The 20,045-nt window shown below is 40.2% G+C and overlaps 1 protein-coding gene across 8 annotated transcripts in view; it reads left to right on the forward strand.

The window, feature by feature from the left end:
- Positions 1-20,045, forward strand: part of KALRN (kalirin RhoGEF kinase) — a 528,299-nt gene that overhangs the window by 325,849 nt on the left and 182,405 nt on the right. For all 8 annotated transcript variants that reach the window (XR_008823368.1, XR_008823367.1, XM_056348127.1 and 5 more), the window contains exons 13-14: positions 2,491-2,665; positions 14,258-14,453. Coding sequence is in view for 6 of the 8 variants with exons in the window: in XM_056348127.1 (XP_056204102.1) it covers positions 2,491-2,665; positions 14,258-14,453 (371 nt within the window). In the remaining 2 variants the exon portion in view is untranslated. The remainder of the gene's footprint in view (positions 1-2,490; positions 2,666-14,257; positions 14,454-20,045) is intronic.

The raw sequence follows: 20,045 nt of genomic DNA on the forward strand, positions 1-20,045 counted from the left end.
GGAGATCTTTCTCAAACCAGACTATATAGGGATTGTCGAGGCCTTATCTGAGGAGACACTGAAAAAATATCAGATTCTTACACTAAATTTTTTTTGTTGCATCAGCCACTGAAATGCAAGTGTAGCTTCATTTGAAGAGTGAAAAATTTAATGAAAAATAATTTCTAAAACCAAGTGTGTCTTTAGATCCCATGAGAGATTATTCAACACCAGTCTTGAATAATTCATTGAGTCATTTAGGTAAGATATGAATAGTAATAATCCTGCATTTAAATGAAGACATATTTCATGTGCTTTTATGGAAGACAGGTGCTGACTGAAGGAAACGGAACTTGATTGAATGTGGCCTTAGATTAAGCTGTAGTTTCAAAATCTCACCTTGTTATCTTCATTCACCCTTCCTCTGTACAGCTCTAATGTGGAGTCAGAAAGAGACTTTATGGTCACCAAGAAGGTGAAAACACAAGACTGAGTGAGTGGGACAGAAATCATATCACCTGGAAAGAGTAATATTAGTGTAATATTCCCTTACAAGCAAGAGAAGTCGGTAGTACTTGCTTCAGAGTAATGCTGGACCATCTGAGGTTCAGCGTCTCAAACATAAAGTATTTGAGAAAAAAGGTGAAACACATCCAAAGAGCAAACTACTATGCAGTTAATAGTATTCTGTATTTTCAATTTTATTCTTAGGCTTCAGATGGTGAGGCAAATGCTTGCTCTGTTGCTTCAAGACACATAATGAAAACACAATAACCTGTGTTTTGTTGCCTTAGAACCACAAAGGTATGGTTTAAACTTAGCTAAAATGACTCTGTGTGTCAGTTTAAGGCATCTGCAAGAGGTTATACTTTTTTTGCTCTCAAATATGCTTACTGTCAGTGTTTAACATTTAAATTGACTGTACATTGTTTTGATCTGACTCTATGTGATGATAATTTGCAAAGAGCAAAGCACAAGCATTTCAGTCAAGTTCTGTGTAAAACTACAAATGCTTTGCTAGATATTTATGGAGGGGTAATTCAACCGAGGAAAGGTAAATAAAAACCTAGACATCTGGAACACACTAGCACTCTTCCACAGTGAGGAGACTCCGTGGGCATCTCTGCTCAGCAGCCCAGGTTAGCTGGCCAGAAGAATGGCTCCCAGCTGCATTTGGTCCCTGTGGGACGATGCAGTGACCTGGCAGCATTACCTGACATTTCACATGTCTTCCAATATCAGCCAGTTCGCTGCACACGTGGGAGTTTGTTGGTGCACCAGTAGTCCGGTATGTGTTGCTGGATTTGTAATTGTCTCCTCCCACTTTCTCCAAGGCAGAACCGGAGGCTGATAGGAAATATTGGTGGTAAGACCTGCTGGTTTACCCACTTCATCCTGTTATCCCACCAGTGCCCAGGTCTTCCAACAGTGTATTTGATAGGGTTTTCAGTTGGCTTGGTTTAAGTATGCCAAATAATGCAGCTGCTATCAAGCCTTTGAGCAGGGTGGATGGATGGATATCACTGCATCTAAAACTTGTTTTAGCCGAAGTACGAAAGGTGAGATTAAGTTATGGCTTCAGAGCTTCCTGTCTGGTTCTTGTTAAAGCTGGGGGACCTTTTCTGGCACATTCAAGGATAAATTTCAGCTCTTTATGTCTGCAAAGGCTTTTTATCCATAAAAAATTTGCTGAAGATCTAACAGACGGTAGGTGAGCCTATTCATATGTGTCAGAGCAGAAACAGAAGAGATGTTGTCAGAACTGTCCTGTGTCCATGCTAAGACTTTCAGGTGCAGTAAAATTTTCCTTGGTCCTAACCCACCAGTTAAAGGGCTTACTTCCTTCTGTTGCTTGTATATGGAAGGTGTAGATGGAGCAGTATCTGACCTGTCACAGGCATGTCTCATTTCACTTACCCTAGTGAAAAGACAAGTCAGAGCCTGTCTTACAGTGTTTGAAAGATTTTCCTTCGGTGGAGTTTCTTGCACTGTAATCTGCGTCTATTGCTGCACTATGTAATCCAGAGGAAATCAAGGCATCCTTACCCCTTGGTCTAAAATGCTGGTAATTCCAATTCAATTCATCTGTAAGTAAGAAAGCAAATGCACAAAATTAACTTGTAAAGGTCCAGGTGACTAAATAGCATCTCTGGGCTTGACAGGACTGTAGGCTGGAGCAGGTCACTCTGTAGGATTGAAGGAGATTGCCAGCCAGTCTCCTCAAGAGAGCTGTTGAGATTGATGTGTCATTCTTTTCCCCTCCCCCTCCCAAGTGTGTAAGGCCACAGTGTCACGACACAAGAAAGGATGATCCCCTTGTTGAAACTTTGTGCCGAACTCAGGAGCTGCAGGATTTCAGTGAGTAGAAGAGATGAGTGTTGCATACACCTTCCTTCAGCCCTTTGTGCTTGGGTTTGCTTCTCAGCAGCACGCAGAATCACAGATGTGTAGTTCTTGCTCTTTTGCCTGCCTTAAAGCTCAGCTTTAACCATGCTCTCTGCCTTGCTACAGGGACTCCGCCGTTTCCAACAATAAGACTCCACACAATAGCTCCATCAGCCACATTGAATCTGTCCTTCAGCAGCTCGACGAGGCCCAGGTACAGATGGAAGAGCTTTTCCATGAGAGGAAGATTAAGCTAGACATTTTCCTTCAGCTCCGGATTTTTGAACAGTACACCATTGAGGTAAGAGCTGGCTGCATCACCTGAGGAAGGTAGAGCTGTGGGAGAGGGAATATATGTAAACTCTGTTTGGATTCACCTGGAGCTGTTTGATTGTGCTCAGCTGTCCAGTAAGGAAGAGAGAGAGTTACAACCAGGTTTTAAATTTGGCGTAATGAAGCTAAAAATATGCTTGAGGATATGCTGTTAGAATGCATTGAAATAATTTGTGTCTGTTTAACTATGCTGAGAATCTGCCTGCTTTGCAGAGAAGCTGTGTAAGATGCTCCTGTTACAACTCTATTGACACGAGTGACTCAGGGATTTGAAAGTTCTCTCACTTACTCGTGAGGTTTATCTCTTCAGAGACAAATGTAGATGCATACAGACAGACACTTGGCTGGCTTTAAACCATCAAGTGACAAAGCATTATGCATGAAAGGAAAGGATGTTTAAAAGATGAGCTTTTTAAGCATCACAGTAGATTTATTTAAAAAAAAGGGGGAGGGGGAAGTTGAAGTGTATTTTTATGCTCTTGTGCAAAAAAGGTCTTTCAGTCTGCTTTGTACTTCTGTTTTGAAGTCAAAAGCACTGGATGGAAAACTCATCAAAACATGAATAATTGAGGTATTCTCGGGCAGAGAAACTTTAAGGAGACTCCATCCAATCTCATTAATTAACTGCTGTAATTCTGTTAGGACATGATGCAAAAAGAATGGCATGTAAATTAACTTGTGCACAACATCGATGACAAACGTGTCAGTACTTATGTCCGTTCTGGGGTGTGTTCCTCCTACTGTATCCCACTGATGCTTGTTCAGTTCATGCAGCACCTTTACGTGTTTTATGATGATATATTCCTGAAGGTATTATTTCTAAATCCGTAGGTAATCTCAAGATGGGTACTGGTAATTAATGGGAGCCTTAGAATGCTGTGTTATACTTTGTGTTTATTTTAAGACTCGCCATGATGAATTATAGAGGAATAAAAGGCTGGAAACAGAGATTTTTAGGTGTCTTGATCTATAATTGGATGCCAGAGATAGAAATCAGCAAGGAGTATCTGAGCTTTCCTGTTGTGACTGCATAGTTAGGTATTGTACTGAAGTCTGTTCTATAGTGCTTGTTGTTTACATAAATTAGAATATTGTCATTTTGCTTACCAGTTATATACAGCCCCCTCGAAATTGAGAGACAGTACTCTTTGTGAATATGTGTGTATAAGGATAAACTTATGTATTACATGTCAGATAACATACTTTGCCTTAAGAATGCTGCACTCATAATTCAGGAGCCTGCAGTAACTGCAGCATCTCCTATGTTTAAATAGAAGATATTTTGATACAACGGTGTGGCAGATATTGAACGATTGAGACTTCTACTCTAAATATATAAATGGAGTGTGAATGCATATATTTGTACATACATATAAATAGCATCTTTTAAATAGTTTTCAAAATTTTAAAAAAATAATACAAAAATAAAATAAATAAATTAAAAAAAAGGAAAACCAGTATTGTATGTGCTTCTGGAACACCCAAACATGTCAGTAGGCAGTATACGGTGAACCCATGTGAGTTGCTCATTAAGTTCTCAGCCTATTTTACTGCAAATTCCAGGAATGGACCTAGAATTAGGCTCATTTAAGTAAAGATTAAAAAAAAAATATGAAAACCACCAACAAAACAAAACAAAAACCAACACTGTTTTCAAATTCTTTTTCTTTGTACATAGTCTTCCAATTAAAGATCTCAAAGGCCTTTACTGCCATGGATTACTTCACTGATGGGGCAACCGAGGCATCAGGATGTGATTTACCCTAGTCCCCTCTGTATGTGATGCCAGAGAGGGGAATATTACGTGGATCCTTCGGTTTTGCTTCCGCACAAATCCTACTTCTGTGTATTCATGCACACATTTGGAGTGGCTGTGATACATTAAGATATTTAAAATTGGAAATGTGCTTCAGAGTCTTCTAAAATCAGATTAGCTAGAAAGGATTTTAAAGAAAACCACCACTTAGTTTGTCACTGTAGATTTGCTACTTTTTATAATAAGAACATCTGAATTCCCTCTGTAAGATTAATATTACAAGGAAATCTGAGAAAATATTTCATAGGGAGTCTATGGGTAGCTTTTTTTTATTTAGAAAGTTCCCTCTTTCTGAAAAATATTTTTAATTTTAGAATAATTATGGCATTTAATTTATAACTGAACACACAGTGAAAAATATATCCAGGTCAATATCTTAAATGTTGTAAGTACATTTGGTGCTTAAACAAGAAAAACAGTTTGATGGATAATAAAAAGAAAGGCAATTTGAAATAAAATATTAAATGACACATGTATGCTATGCATTTCAAACAACAGCTGAATTGGCTCAAATTGACACAATAATGATCCTTAGAAAGTAGATTGCAGTCAGTTGCCTCAGCCATATAATAAAGATGCCAAGTCAGTAGGAAACTATTATCAAAATTAACAAAATTATCTCATGCCATTGTTGAGATGCAAAAAGATTTTTTTCATCACCATAATTAAAAAGAATGTAGTATTTCTGATGGTTGATTATTCCAAGCTTTTAAGGGAAAAAGATGACAAAATTTAAAGCAGGAAATTAAGCATTTTATCTACTAAAGACAAGTAGCTTGAGCTATGACTGGAAGTATATTAGGTTTTAATTTCCCATAATAGCCTAGATCCTGCATAGATTAAGAATAGGGAAATGATGTGTACCAGTATGATTGTCAAATGAATTTCTCCTTTTCTAGCCTTAGATAAGCTCCCTTCCATCTGTTCAAGAGCAGTGCCATACTGAACACATCCCTAACGAAACCCCTCTACCTGCTGCAGCCATGTTAATCTCTCTCCTTCCTGTGCTCACACAAACCCTCTGCAAAAAGTGGGCCCTCCACCTCTCAGACTTTTAACATCTTTGTCCTCTTTTTTGCTTCTGTCTTGTCAAGCTTTGAGTTTCCCATTTTTCTTCCTTGGGTCTGTGTTCTCACCCTTAGTTCTTGTGTTCTTGTGCTCCAGGGGATCCCTTATGATGAGGACGCTTCCCTGGGAACTCTGGTGAAAGAAAAAACTTCCATCTTTCTAGTGGAAGCCAGAGGGATGCAGCTGTGGGAGCCCATCTACTTCCAACAGCTTTAGGGAAGGCTGTGCATTAGATCTTCGTCTCAGAGAATAGTTACATCTCACGTTGTGTCTTTCCATCCAGTTTTGGTACCAAATATTTTTGATTCTGTAATTTTCCTTACTGCCCCCTCTCTCTTTTTTTCTGATTAATAAGGCAAACTGAAAGTAGTAGGCATTTTTCAAACTCACAAATGGAAGTTGAGTGATTGGCCTTTATTTTATTTAGAAAGTGTCTGACTGTCATTTGTTCTTTGGAAACTTTCCTACTTGTACTGTTCTCCCCAGACACTGAAGTCCATGCCATAGATCACACAACCCTTTCCTTTGGCATTCCCTCCTAAACTTGCACTGTGCCCATCTGCTTTGTAGCCCTCCCAGTTTTCGAGATTTTCTATAATCTCTGCTTGACAGAGGTTGGAGTCCAGACAAAACTTCAGAATTAATGATTACTGCACAAGCAACACTTACTTCCATCTATTTAAGGCATAATTGGACCTTTTCTTGTACTTCAGTGAAATCTGCCAACTCTTGTTACATTTTGTCTTCAGGAAAAGTATTTTATGTAAAGGGAAGCCACCTGCCTATTTCTTTTGCAGGGCAGACCAGCTGTGTTCATTTAGGACTTCTAAGGACTGCTAAACCGCATAGGCAGCTTTTGTGTTGCGCTTGAGTCAAGGCAGGTTTAGTAGATACGAATTTGGATACAAACCCACAGGCACATAGCATGTGCTGCCTGTTCTTTCTTGCCTTAATCTCATTATATTGACTGATATTTACACGCTGGGTTCTTGGGGTAAATTATGAAATCCAAACTATGACAGCACCTGGAAACAGACATAACAGAAACATGAGAGAGCCTAGCTCTCCCTAGGGGAGGCTGTTCTGCCTTAGGTTTCAAAATCGTAAAATGACAACCCATTCTTTATTTAGGAAGCGTGTCTAACTTTGATGCCTGATATGTTTTATTCCTTTACCAAGTCATTGCGCATTTCAAGACAAGATGGGATCATTAGGATTATATGGTTGGTCTTTCTATATGATACAGGCTTCAATTGAGTTTGTGCAGCCAACCAAGTAACTCGGGAGATTTCATGCAATGTGAGTGTGGTAGCTGATCCACTATGAGGGAATAGGGTGTAAGACTCAAGGGACGATAGCTGGCAGACATGAGCAGCAGTGCTGGCACCACACTGAGCACATTACACATATGAAGCAAAGTCTTATTCCAGAATTATATCATCAGTAAAATCTGTCAAGTATACTTTGTCCCTTGCTTCAGAAATAGTAATTTAAAGGCTTATTAACTGCTGTTTGAGTGAATGCTAATATACAGTAAAATGCTGAGAAAATGCTTAAGAAACAAATGGTAAAATGCACTGAATTGCAACCCCTAACAAAATCACTGCCATCCAGAGTCTTTCTGTGTATTTTTTTTTTTTATGTCTTTGTAGAGAGATGATCAAATTCACCTGTAGGCCTCTATAAAGCTCTGTGACTGAGAACAGGAATGACCTTAGCCCATACCTGTCTGGCAACAGTTGCTGGTTACCTCCAAAGACACATACATCTCCCATTCCCAGAACTTCCCAGCTCCTTCCCTTCTGTGTGTTTTGTTTCCTGCAATGCACATGGATCTGTGCAACACTAGACAGAGCCTATGCACTGTAGTCTCTAGAGCAACGTGGTTCCTAGGCCAAGACATAGTCCTGGAAAGGATTATGAGTGTTCCCACTGCACAAGATAAGTTTGATCTTGTATGCTATTTGTTGTCTTTCAAAAAGCCCCATGAACACTAAAATCTTCACCTGCCGGGTATGTTTTTCCACCATTCAGTCTCTTTGGCTCCATTTCACCTGCTAATTAGATTTTTCAGCCTTGATTTCACTTGCTGGCTCTTCTGGCTGTTCACGCCCATCCCTGAGCATGAGTTTAGAAGGGAACAGGAGCCAGCTTTCACAGTAGTTTACTTCACTGTTATATACAACTCACTTGAGTTTCCCATTCCAGGTTTATAACAGGTTTATAATTTCAAGTGAATTAGCTGCCTTCATGAAGGTACAAGATGTTTAACAACCCCTCACTCACTGGCTTATAGCTGACACTCAGATGTGAGCTTCTTTATTAGAAGTAAGAGTTGCAGAGATCTGGAGATACATTTGAAAGAAAGAGAATGGTGAGAGAAATTTCAGTTTCTTCTGTTCATAAGCTGGAATCCTATAATGCCTCATGCTTACTGAGCTTTTGTTTTTCTTTCCTATATATACCTAGTTTTCAAACTGCTCATCACTTCATTTCAAGAAAGGCAAGCACTTAGCTGCCGTGGGCACCCTGTCTTTTGGAGCTGAATTCCATTGTTTCTCTTGATATTTTGGGGATTCAGGAGCCAAAAGCACTGGAGCAGAATCATCACTGTGACAGCCTTTTCACGCTTCAGTGGCCCAGGTCCCCACTAAGCCAGCATGGCATCTTTCTCTGTTGTCAAAAAAATGAGTGACAGTATTGTCATACTGCATGGCATCAGCTCAAACAGAGGCCTGAGAAGGAACAGCAAACTTTCTGCCTATGTGATCTGTAGAAGTGACAGTGTCATTCACCCTTTCCTACCTACATCTCTTTTACCAAATACCTTCAGTATTAGTCTGCTCATAAATCCACTTACACTGTCGCACCCAGGCTTCTGCTCTTCCAGCCTGCTCTGAATGCTGAAGCAGAGCCAAGTTGCCCCCGCCATCCCTGGTGCCCAATCTCTAGTATGTGCCTTAGAGATCTGGTCCCCCCTACTCCATTATAACCCCTTCTTTTCTGCACTCACAGATACTCCCTCAGCATCCAGGAGTCAGAATTGCCTTTTTTTATTCCTTTCTGGATTATATCTAACCTCTCTTCTCATCCATCCCGACTCTCTGTTCATCCCAGCTGTATGGCTGTCACTTTTTCTTCTTTTGAAATGAGGTAGATATTCCCTTTTCTTGATTCTGCGCTCTGTACAGATCTGCCCTGTGCCTGTGTGACTCTTCTTCCTGTCCTGCCTCATCCTCATGCTGTACCCACTCTTCTCACCTTTGTTCTTCCTCCTACTTGCACCATCATTTCTCTTGCAACCTGCCTCCTACATTTGCTTGTTCTTCCCAAACATCTTTACTCTTTTTCAGATTGCTCTTGCAAACCCACTCTCTTTGTGTTGATAGCTTCTGCTCCCAGGATAGAACTTTCTTTCCCTCCTCCTCATATGCCCTTCCTCAGCCCATACATACTTCAAAATATCAGCTCCTATGTGATTCATTTGCCATATAACATTTATTTTCTTTCGCTTGATTCCTCATTTCCCCTCTCCACCTCATTCAATTGGCAAACAAGATTTCCTGGGTGGCATTAAACAAGATGACTTTAGGTGTCAAACACTGAATTAAGGCCAAGCAAGCAGCAGTCAAGGCTCAGCAGCAGGAGAATAAACCCCAACAACAACAAAACAAAAAAACCCAACAACAAAACCCAACCCAAACCTTAAGATTTAGATATGAAATTATTGCAGATGCAGATTGCCTGCATGGCAGCTGCTGTAGCTCGGATAGCCTCTTTGGCCTAATTCACCAGCAGGCTGCAATGTAGGCATGAGATTGCTGGACGGCTACTGTTGTTACTACCACTGCTATTACTTTTCACCTGCACATTTCTTCTCTATACCTCTCCTCTTTCTCCAGGATTGGAGATGAACATGTCTCTCTCCCTTCAGTCATGTTATCTGCTGATGTTGCAACATGATAAATACAGGAAGCAGCAAATGCAGTAATATTGCAGCAGTGGGAATTTGGGTATATTAAGTTGCTGCTTTAGGAGGATTCCTGCCCAAGGAGTATGTGGTCTAGACTGTGGTCACTGTGTCTGCATGAAAAACAGACCTGGCTGTCATAGTCTGTATATCTATTACAGCCTTGTGGTAGTAGCACAGAGCTCAGCCCTGTATTTGCTCACGTGCCAAAGTTAACTCTTGCATTGCCTCCGCTGCTCTTATAGCTGGTTGGGTTTACTACCAGCATTAGTTCCCCTCCCGTTATCATGGCAGCAGAAGCATCTGTTTTGGGTGCAGAATGAAGAAATGTGCTTTCCAGGCACACTGTCAATCAGTAGCTCTGTCATGTCTTTCTCATTATTACCCTGGGGTCACTTGACCTTTCTTTAGTAATAGGAAGCTGTTTCTTGGCCACCAACTTTATGTGACCCACAAAGGAAGGAGCATGGCTTCTTCCAAGGAGTCAGCCAGAGTGTTGCTGACAGTGAGGCATGCGTGCAGCTTTCCTTGGAACATTGTGGGCAGCTGGGGATAAGTCTGCTGCTTTTGCTGATGCAGACCTGTGCACTGCCACTGTTGCTGCTCTCATGACCCTTCTGCTTTGGTATGATTTCCCTCTCATGCCACAGAAGAACAGAGCAGAGCTCAGGGCTTCTTTTGCGGCAGGTTCTCTTCACTCGGGGCATGTGAGGGATGCTGAGGTCTATTTAGAATCACAAACACTGGGAAATAAAATGAATAAACATAAGAAGTGCTATCAGTTTTTCCCACAAAAAAAATCTAGGAGATGAACAGAGTAAACTCTAATCAGCTATTCTTCTGGGTCAGAAGGGAATTAAATGAGTTCATAGCCAAGTGAGCCTCATTTATGAGACAATTTCTGATGCAGGCCCAGTGCCATTGGCTCTTACCACAGCTTGGGAGGTAGGGCACTTTTGTCTGATGCAGTCCAAGTTTCACCATAGACATTAATGCCTGACCAGTCTGTGAAAGCATCCAAAGTCCTTTTTTCAGACTTCAAAAATGTACATCTGTAGTTAACAGAGCTGCCTAATTACAGCTTATTCCTGAAGAAAAATAAATCTTTTTCCCTGTACCCAAATAAAACTGGTCAGAGATTCAAATTCAGACTCTGGGACCATTTCCAAATAGTCCAGTTTGAAGTATGGGCTTTTGAAGCATTGGCTGTACAGACAGTAAAGGAAATGTCTTAATGAGATATGCAAAGCAACATGGTCTCTAGTATAGGGCACCAGATTGGGATTCAGGAAACCTGGGTTGTTATCACAGCTCTGCTATTGCTTCTTTGCCTTCATGTGCTTTAGATTCCCTTCTAGCCATCTGTTTGTCTCGGTTACTCAGAGCGATGTACCCAGCCTTCCTGTACACACTTCGCCTGAGAAATTTGGTGATGTTCCACCTCTCACTGTGCCTGACTCCTTCCTCTGTTCCCCCTAACCCAGCACATGGGATAATTATCACTCCTTCACTACCCCCTACTCAGAGGCAACTTCCCTCCTTCCTTCCTTCTCCCCTCCATTGGTGGCTGTGCTTCTGGCCCTAGCATAGCTGGCACTGGGTTAACAAGCCCCGCTGGACCTGTCTAACTGTCCAGAGCCACTCAGGTGCAGGCTTGGCAATGTAACATGGAGCACCATGGGCTGACCTTCCATCCTGTGTTTAGCAGCTTGTGTCCAGACTGCCTGTATCGTCCTTTCCTCTTTAACTGGAACCACTAATTTGAACTGGGGAGTGTGGATAATGGAGCAAAAACCCTTTAGTGCCTTGCAGTGGCTAATAGGACAGGTAGATATTTGCGTGCAGCCCCTCCTGTGTGAAGAGCCTGGTGAAAGCTGGTTGCTAACATGAGCATGAGGAACACTGGTTGCCACTTCTCTTGAGTGTTTGTACATGCCTTTCTGCTACAGACCTGTCCTGGACACTCAGGCCCAAGGGGCAAAAAGCAATACAGTCAGGAACAGCTGTTTCCCCATCCTCAAGTGGAAATTATTGTAGATTTAATGATAAAAGCATTGCTGATCAGTGTCCCTTCCACAGTGCAGTGGAAGAGTAACTAAGAGAAACGGCACCACAGCAGAGAGGTTTACCCAGGCAGTTTTGTAGAAGTGCTGGATCTCAGCCTACTTAGGGGAACATTTGTTGATTTATTCATATGTCCATCATTGACTCCCCTAACAGTTCAACCTTTGAAGGGCTTGCGTTTTCCTGTCCTGGACTTGATGTCCATAGATGCAAATGGGGTGGAGAGATTTTGTTTTGATCAGAATCTCCCAGTCGTAGCGTCATGGCTTTCAGAGCAAACTAATGTAATACATTCTTTGATTGATTTAATCTTTTCTATTATTGTCACTTACAAATGCTTTTAGACATCTTCCTGAGTGCACATGCCTGAGAATGTTCACAAGAAATTCAGAAGTACTTTGTGAATCCTCACAAAATTTCAAATAATTACATTTTAGCAGCCTGACAATGCCATGAATTCAGACAATATTTTTAATAGCTCATAAAAAAGAAAATTCTTCTGAATTATTTATATTGCATGCCTTTCCATTAGAAGGAGCAGAAAGGGTTTTGCATTGAACTTTAAGTGTTGTCATGACTGTAGGAGCCTGCACTTACTCTAAATTCCTTCCTTTATAGTTTGAAACAAGGTCAAGACCACCCCATTTCTGATTACTGTTAGCTGAGGATTTGTCTCTAAATGTAAATGTATCTGGCAAAACCCTTCCCCAGCATCTACTTGGACCATTTCTCCATAACTGTTAAATCTGCCAGTAAGTCTCCATAGTCCAGCAACTCCAGCTATGATATGTGAATGAATCAGAGGCTGCTGGAGTCAGGAACAGGGCCAAAGAAACTGTAGAGATAAGCTATTATTTAAAGGTAATTGATTGTAATGTGGAATGGAACAAGCTGAAGAAAAATAGAAGCTCCTCAGGATATCCCCACTCTGCCTCTCACCCTGAGGCTGAGGTTCCAGGTTCTTGGTTGAGAAATCTATTTTTCTGCTTTTCTCAAAAAAGAGCCTAAAGCCTGCTTTTTTTCTCCCCCTTCTGATGCAAAACTGTGGACTCCCATCCATTCTAATGTGAGAAGGGCTGAGAGCTGGTCCGTTTTAGTCGCCTACCTGTGCCTGCATTGGATATAATGTAAGTTTTTCAGAAAGGAAAATAGAATGGAATCTTTTAAATCTTAGCTACTTAGGAAGTTAAGCATCTTGCTGCACACAGGCACTGAAGAGCACTTTTAGTGAGAAGCAGAGAACTTTTCACTACATAATAATGTGCACAAGTGGGAATTTAGAGACCTAGTTTTAGCTCTTCTGAATCTAGCTATAAGGAATTGACCTATGAATCAGAATTAAGGCATTTATTTAATATTTTTAAATACTTTAAAAGAAATTGTATTCTGCACAGTACTAGCCTATATGCATGATTTAATTCCCATTTCCCTTGTCCTCCCTCCCTCATTCATTGTCACTAGCACATTCCCTTTTTTTTTGTCTGCAGTAGCAGAATCTAGATTGAGGTGAGACTGTGCTCTTTGAGTAAAGGCTAGATCTTGCTTTAATTGAACAGCCAAAAAAGTGAAGGACTTTGATATCAGTTGGCTAGTTGTGGGCTAAAATATAAACCACAGAAGATACAGTAAACGGACTGCTAAAATCAACGGACTGCTAAAATCATCAGACTGCATGTTATAATCAGGAAACAGAGAAAGCAACGGAAGATTTTTCATGTTTCCATGAGTTATTGGCAGGTTATGTAGGTCTTTGGTTAGAGCCAGTACCATTCATGATTCTACTGGTGATTCACCTAGCCCTTGATTATGGTGCTTCTGTGCTGTGCTTTCCCCATCTGTAAAAGTGAATTATTTATATTCATCCCCCAGAGAAAGAAGTTATACAGGGCCTTGGGAACCCAAGTCAGACAGAAAGACAGCAGAAAGACCCTTATAAAAGACTCTAAGTCCCTGAAAGCACACAGCATAGGACTCATTGTACAACTGCAATCAGTGCTGTGGGGGTTAACTCACATATTCGTAATAAAATATTTGGTCTCATGTTGCTTTTTCTGTGAAGAGTGTGTAGATATGGTTTAAAATACATTATATCAATAATAATAATAATAATTCTGAAAATATATTAGTTATGCCTATTTTAGGGCTTACTGGAAGCTTATAATTTTGGTTCTATGAAGACAGAGTAAATATCTCCATTTGTAATATGGAACATAACAGTGTGTTGCAAAATGTTTTTAGAAACTTTCAGGCCATTTGGGGATTATGTGGTTGCAGGTATTACAAATTGTTCACAATTCTGTAAGCGTTACTTCATTTAAATTTGAATTTATTCAGAAATATTATCTCTGTCATCTATGTGAATATAATGGGTCTTCTTTTACAGTGCCCTTTGGAATGTGTAAGGGGAAAAGAAGGTGTCAGATTTATTGTTGGACTGATCATCTTTTCATGGATCCTCGCCTAAGCAAAATGTTAAGAGTGATCATTATGTGGGCAGGATCCAGAGTGTACTGAAGCTGTGGTTTGGAGGTTTCTGGATCAGAGCCAAAACATGAAGTAGTTTTGTGATCCAAACACAGTCTGAGAGTAAGACTTTTCAATTGATCTTTAGTGAATACAGTGTCTGTGTTCTGCCCATGTAGGTTACAGCAGAGTTAGATGCCTGGAATGAAGATCTGCTGAGACAAATGAATGATTTCAATACTGAAGACCTCACTCTGGCTGAGCAGCGTTTGCAACGTCACACAGAGCGAAAGTTGGCCATGAACAACATGACCTTTGAAGTCATCCAGCAAGGGCAAGATTTACACCAATACATCATGGAGGTCCAAGCTTCAGGTAAGCAGAACAGTTTGATCTCTTTTTCACATGAGGAAAAAAAAAAAAAAAACCCAAGAAACACCCAACCCCCCCCAAAATGCATATCAAACAAAAATACCCCAATATGTACCAAATGCATCAGCTTTTAACGTAAGTATGGGCAATACCCGTCTCTCCGCTCCCAGAACTGTTCCACGAGTTTGGAGAATTCTTTGATTCAGGATTATGTTTCCAAAAATGCTGCTTCTTTGAGTCTGAGATTCATTGAAGAAATAAACCTGACTTTCAGGTTTCATTCAGAAAGTTTCACAGCTGCAGGATGGAGTTTGTGATCAGTTCCAAAGTGGATAGAGGTGGGGAGGGCAAGAGAAGTTACCCTGGTACGTCCTTGTCCTTGCACCAGCTCAGAAACAAGCACTGAAGGAAACCGTGACTTACAAATACTTGAGCTGGCCAGTCAGAACTCAGGTCTGGATGAAGTCCAGTCATTCTAGACTCCTAAGCTTGTTAACCTTTCTGCAACTAGACTTTATTGAGAAGCAGACTGGCCAGATGTGCTGGCTTCATTCTCTGCAGACGAGTACCTTTCACCTATGCCTCATTTCAGGGTGCAGACATGCCCTAGGGAGAGAGACAAGTGGGAGGGGAGAAAGAATCTAGTTATTCCAGAGCCCTCTGGGAAAGAATCCAAATATGGGAGCCTAGAAGCCAGCCATGAAATGGAACTCTTGTTTCCAGATGGCTCTAATTGGAATTATTTTGTATAAAAAGGGAATATGATAAACCATACTGAAATTTTCCTTTTTAGTGTGCACTTGAAAGTGAAAGGTAGTAACTTGATGTAAAAAAAGAACCTTCTGCACATGCTCTTAAATGACAGACCTGATTCATGTTGATAGGGAATGTGTCTGATACTTTTACTCTGCTGCTCAGCAGTGGGATCCTATTTCTAAGACATCCCATGAGTCAGGATTTTTTTATCATTGCATTTTGCATTTCGAAAAAGAATATCATAATTCAGATTAGTCACTGTTAAAGTCCAGAATTGAATGTTACTTCTAAAGTGGTTTAATCTTCTTAAATGTCTGGAAAGAGTGCAAAGAGAGAGCAATTCCTGTTCTTTCCCTCCCAATCTGCACTTTCAAAGTAAAAAATATTTTTATGGTTTTATTTTTTGGCAAACATCTTACCTCTGGGCACCCACCTTTAAAAAAATCTGGCAGTATTCAGCCTGATTTGGCAAGCTGCACTCAACAGAGGCTTAAGGACTGCTACGAGCGTATGTTGTGAACTAGACAATCCGGTGCATTGTATGAACCATGTGTGCAAGCTTCTATGAGATCTGCCCACGCTACGCCTAGTCCTAAGCTTCAGCACCCTTGCTGTCTGGGATAGAAAACTTGTCCTAATACATCAATTAAGATGCTTGGGTTCTGGGTTTTTTGTTTGTTGTGCTTTGTTTTTCTGTTGTTGTTTGTTTTTTTCTCTTTTTATCCTGGAAGAATCTTAATGTGAGTAGGGATCCATGGGAGGTAAAGAATATGATCCGGAACAACACAGTCAGGAGTCTCAGTGACTGATTTTTAGGGGGGAAAAAAAAATAATCTGTGTTTGTCAAGAAATTAGAAACAACAACTTTTCGACTGTAGACTGACGATTAGCCACTAAATGAAATTACTTTTAAAATGTTTTTAACCAGATTATCCTAGATCACTTCCTATGAAGCCTACTCAATAAAAATCTATTGCTCCCAAAGGCAAGGAAGCAGAAGCCTCAGGGGGTTGTAGAATAACTGTAGTTAATCAAAGGTAATGGTCATGTCTGCCATGCATGGAATGCTAAATGCTGTGAGAATGGCAAAATAAGGGAGAGAGATTGCTCTTGGGAGCCTACTGTTTCTTATTTCAATAAAGGACAGTTATACTTCATAAAAAATTCATTTAATTTTACTCCCTCTTCCTGAATCCTATATCATAGTCATTCGTTGCATAAGTTAGGGGATGATTGTTCTTACTGCCAGAGCTGCAAACTTGCAGGGGTTCTGGGAAATCAGCTGCTATTGCTGCCTCCTATTGTACAGTGTCACCGCTGCTACTATCAAAACTCAGCTGTAACCATACAAGATAACGCCAGAAAAAATGTGATTTGTCAGGGACATTCTACATAACCAGCCACTCTTAAATGACCAAGTTTTTTCCCTTCCCTATAATTCTCTTTGAGCTTTATTCTTTTTGTCATGTCACACAGGAAACTGATTCAATTTTGATCACCCTGGTGTTTGGCTTGGAGGTCTGTAAGCTAGTAAGTCTGTCAGATAAGATTACACCCAGGTTTTTCCATGCATGATGCCTTTTTTACTTGGAAAGCTTGTGTAGGTAGAAAAAGGAGGTTTTGGACATTGTCCCATGATTTTTGTATGTCCAATGCAAATTTGGAGCCATGATTCTTACCAGGCTGTGGAGTGTCTGGAAATCCCTGTGAACTTTGTCATGTTAGTACAATAAATCCAGAGTTCCTGTGATGCACCGTATCAGACTGTGCAGATATTCAAGGAATCCATGCATGCAAGGCATCTATGCAAGTCCAGTATTTCCAAAGCTTCGTACAGCTCAGAGTTATGTTCCTGTAATTCCTTCCACTACTTTAGCACATGTGCATGAGCCTGCTTTGGGTTAGCCTGTTTTCATCATCAGAGTAATTATTCTTCAAAGAAATTTATGTTTTCAGTAGGGGATATGCAAGAACTGGAAGTCATGTCGTGTTTTCTGAAATTTTGCAGTACTTTCAAATTGTCTTTCTGTCTCACTAAGATCCATGTCCTTCGGGAAACGTTTGCATTGTTTTTAAAGGCATTCTAAATTGTTATGACAGTATTGTCAAGAAGACTAGGCTTTTTAATAAGCCAGTAGTTTTTATTTCAATGAACCTGTCTCTTATTTTTCCAGTTTGATTGTAGCTCTGCTGCTGATAGCAAAGGCAAATATTCTCAAAAATGGGTTTTGATTTTTGGGTTTCTAACTTGATATGTTGAAGGGGCCTGGTGTTTCCAGAGGTGGCAGCTTGAACATTTCTGAGAAGTCCGTTTCCTACGGGAAGTTTAGGATCATAATTCAGCAGTGATTTAACGTCTTGACCTAAGCAGCAGTGATGGTGCATTCGTGCAATTCATTAGCATACACATCCTAGTCATTCTGCTTCTAGGTACTAAAAGTAGTTACACTCTAATAGTTGATTAATTGATTGCACAAATTTATTTGATTATTAAAAGTCCATTTGCATTGTCGGTATCATTGTAATAATGGGCACCACAGTTAGGAGTTGCTCTTGGTTGACAGAGCTACCTCTTTATATCTTAGAAGAAAATTGTGTAAGTCAAGCCTGAAATTCTCTGCAAAGCTGATGTTGGGGAAATTTATACAGTCCCTACCTGTTACAGGGAAAATTCAAAGCCATTTTGTTTCCTGGTCGTCAAACTAACATCATTCACAGCTTCTCTCAGCATTGCATGGCTGAAAAGGGAAATGCAAATCTTTTTCATCTTGTTTGTGATGTCATTTATAGTTAGTTATAGCTATAGTTTATGTTGCAAGGAATAGGACAGGAAGCTTTCCTGCCACAGGTTTTTAATATTTTATCCTAACAACAGGTTCAAAACAGCTTTGTACAGGTCAAAAAAGCAATACCCCTTCCTTACACTGAAAAGTGTCTCATACTACAAATAGCTCAGGTGTAACTAATGTATGTTTTGTAGGATGCCAGTTAGTGTGGCTTGGTACTCTTTCCTGTAATATATTGTTAAAAACATTTTCATTTCATTATCCTTCACTTGAAATCTGCTGCACTGGTTAAGACATTAAAAGAAAATGGCAACTAAGTTTGTTTTATCAGAAAATCAGCTGTGCTTTTCTATCAAAAGTCAATGTAAAGATAATATGTATGAAATTATTCTGAAAACAAGGCTTTCTATTTTGCAAACCAATCATTGAGAAGAATAAGTGCTCTCACTGCATGCACTGGCACTGTGGAATAAAACTGCGTGACATATGACAAGCAAGAAAGGGCAGATCATTCATCACAGGGAGTGCAGGCTGACCTTGGATAGCATCCCAGGCAGTTCCCTGGTTGCTGCTGATGAGTTAGCACAATCAAAACCATACCAGCTGAGTGTGCATGAAGGAAAACTGTGCATTTAATATCAAATAGGTGTGGTGAAGTCAAGCATACAAAAAGCCATCATGTCCTGAACATACAGAACCATATGCAGGCTAATTGTAGCAACAAGACCTGATGTCTGGCAATTGAAAGGAACTTCACTCCCCGGAACAGAAACATATATTAAATTTCCAGTTCTAAATGGGAAGCCAGGGGCTATTCTACTTTATTTGGTAATGAAGAAACTGTTTTGTTTTGGCCAGGAAAGCGAATAAGCCAATCGCTTGCATTCCCTTGTGCTTTTTCTGATAAAACCAGAACCCAGGAAAAAGAGTATAGGGTCAGTCATAAGGTCGTCTTTATTTTGTGTACTGTCCTCTGTAGATACAGCTGTGAGAGGGAATGAAAGTCATGAGCCTCTGAGGAGGATAAAGGGGGAAGAAAAGACATTTTCTAAATGGGTTTTAAAAATAGTATCCAAACATTTTGTACAGCAGCTACTAATTAACACATTTCTTTTTTAATGTCCTATTATTCCATGAAATCAAATGGCTTTGGAGAAAAGTATAGTGTTGTCTCAGCATTACTGCAATCTGATTATTTTTATATGAGGTTCCTGATCCTCCCTGTATTGAGGCCAATGAAAAAAATTCCAGTAGACCTCAATAAGGGAAGAGTCAGGTCTTTATTATTTTATAATCACAGGGATTGCAGTAACATGGGATGACATCATATTTCCTGCAGGCCAGACTCTCACAATTACCCTGGTAATGTACCCAGCAATGCTATCGCACCAGTGTAATAAAGAAGGAAGATGTGAAGCTCTGCATTGTATTTCATGTAACCACTACACACAAGGGTTGTAGGGTCGTAATAAAATTCAGGAGGTAGAAAGGGACTCAGGAGGTCTCTGTTACAACCTCCTGATCAAGTCAGGGTCAGCTATGAAATCAGACCAGGTCACTCAGGGATTTATCAATTTCATGCAGGATGCAAGGAGGTGGAAATGTGGTAGTAAGCCACCATCTCCCTCTGCTATGTGAGGGCTGGATGAAAGTCAGTCTGTGGAATAATTCTGAATGAACTATAGGCTGGTTTAAACTAGGCTGTTGTTAATGATCCTCTGAAAGTGCCCAGATGGAAAAAAGAATTACATTATGGAGTTCAACACACTTGTAGCACTACTGTAGACCTGGCAACCAGAGATTACTTCCCCTATTTCATTTTTCTATTTTCTTCCTCATCTTTTCTATTCTAAGTTCTCTTCAACATGCATTTCTAAAGTATAAGTTAATTAATTACTGTAAGAAAGGGAGGGGTTTTCTGTCTTTTTTTTTTTTTTTTAAATGTTCATGCGAGTTTTTGAGCAAGGCTGTGGTGTTAAATCATGTCCTACTAGCCAGATGCTGATGGGTGAGATGAGCAGTGATCACCAGAGAACCACTACCTTGTAGAAAG

This window comes from Falco biarmicus, chromosome 8 (assembly GCF_023638135.1).
Source record: "Falco biarmicus isolate bFalBia1 chromosome 8, bFalBia1.pri, whole genome shotgun sequence".
Taxonomy (NCBI): domain Eukaryota; kingdom Metazoa; phylum Chordata; class Aves; order Falconiformes; family Falconidae; genus Falco; species Falco biarmicus.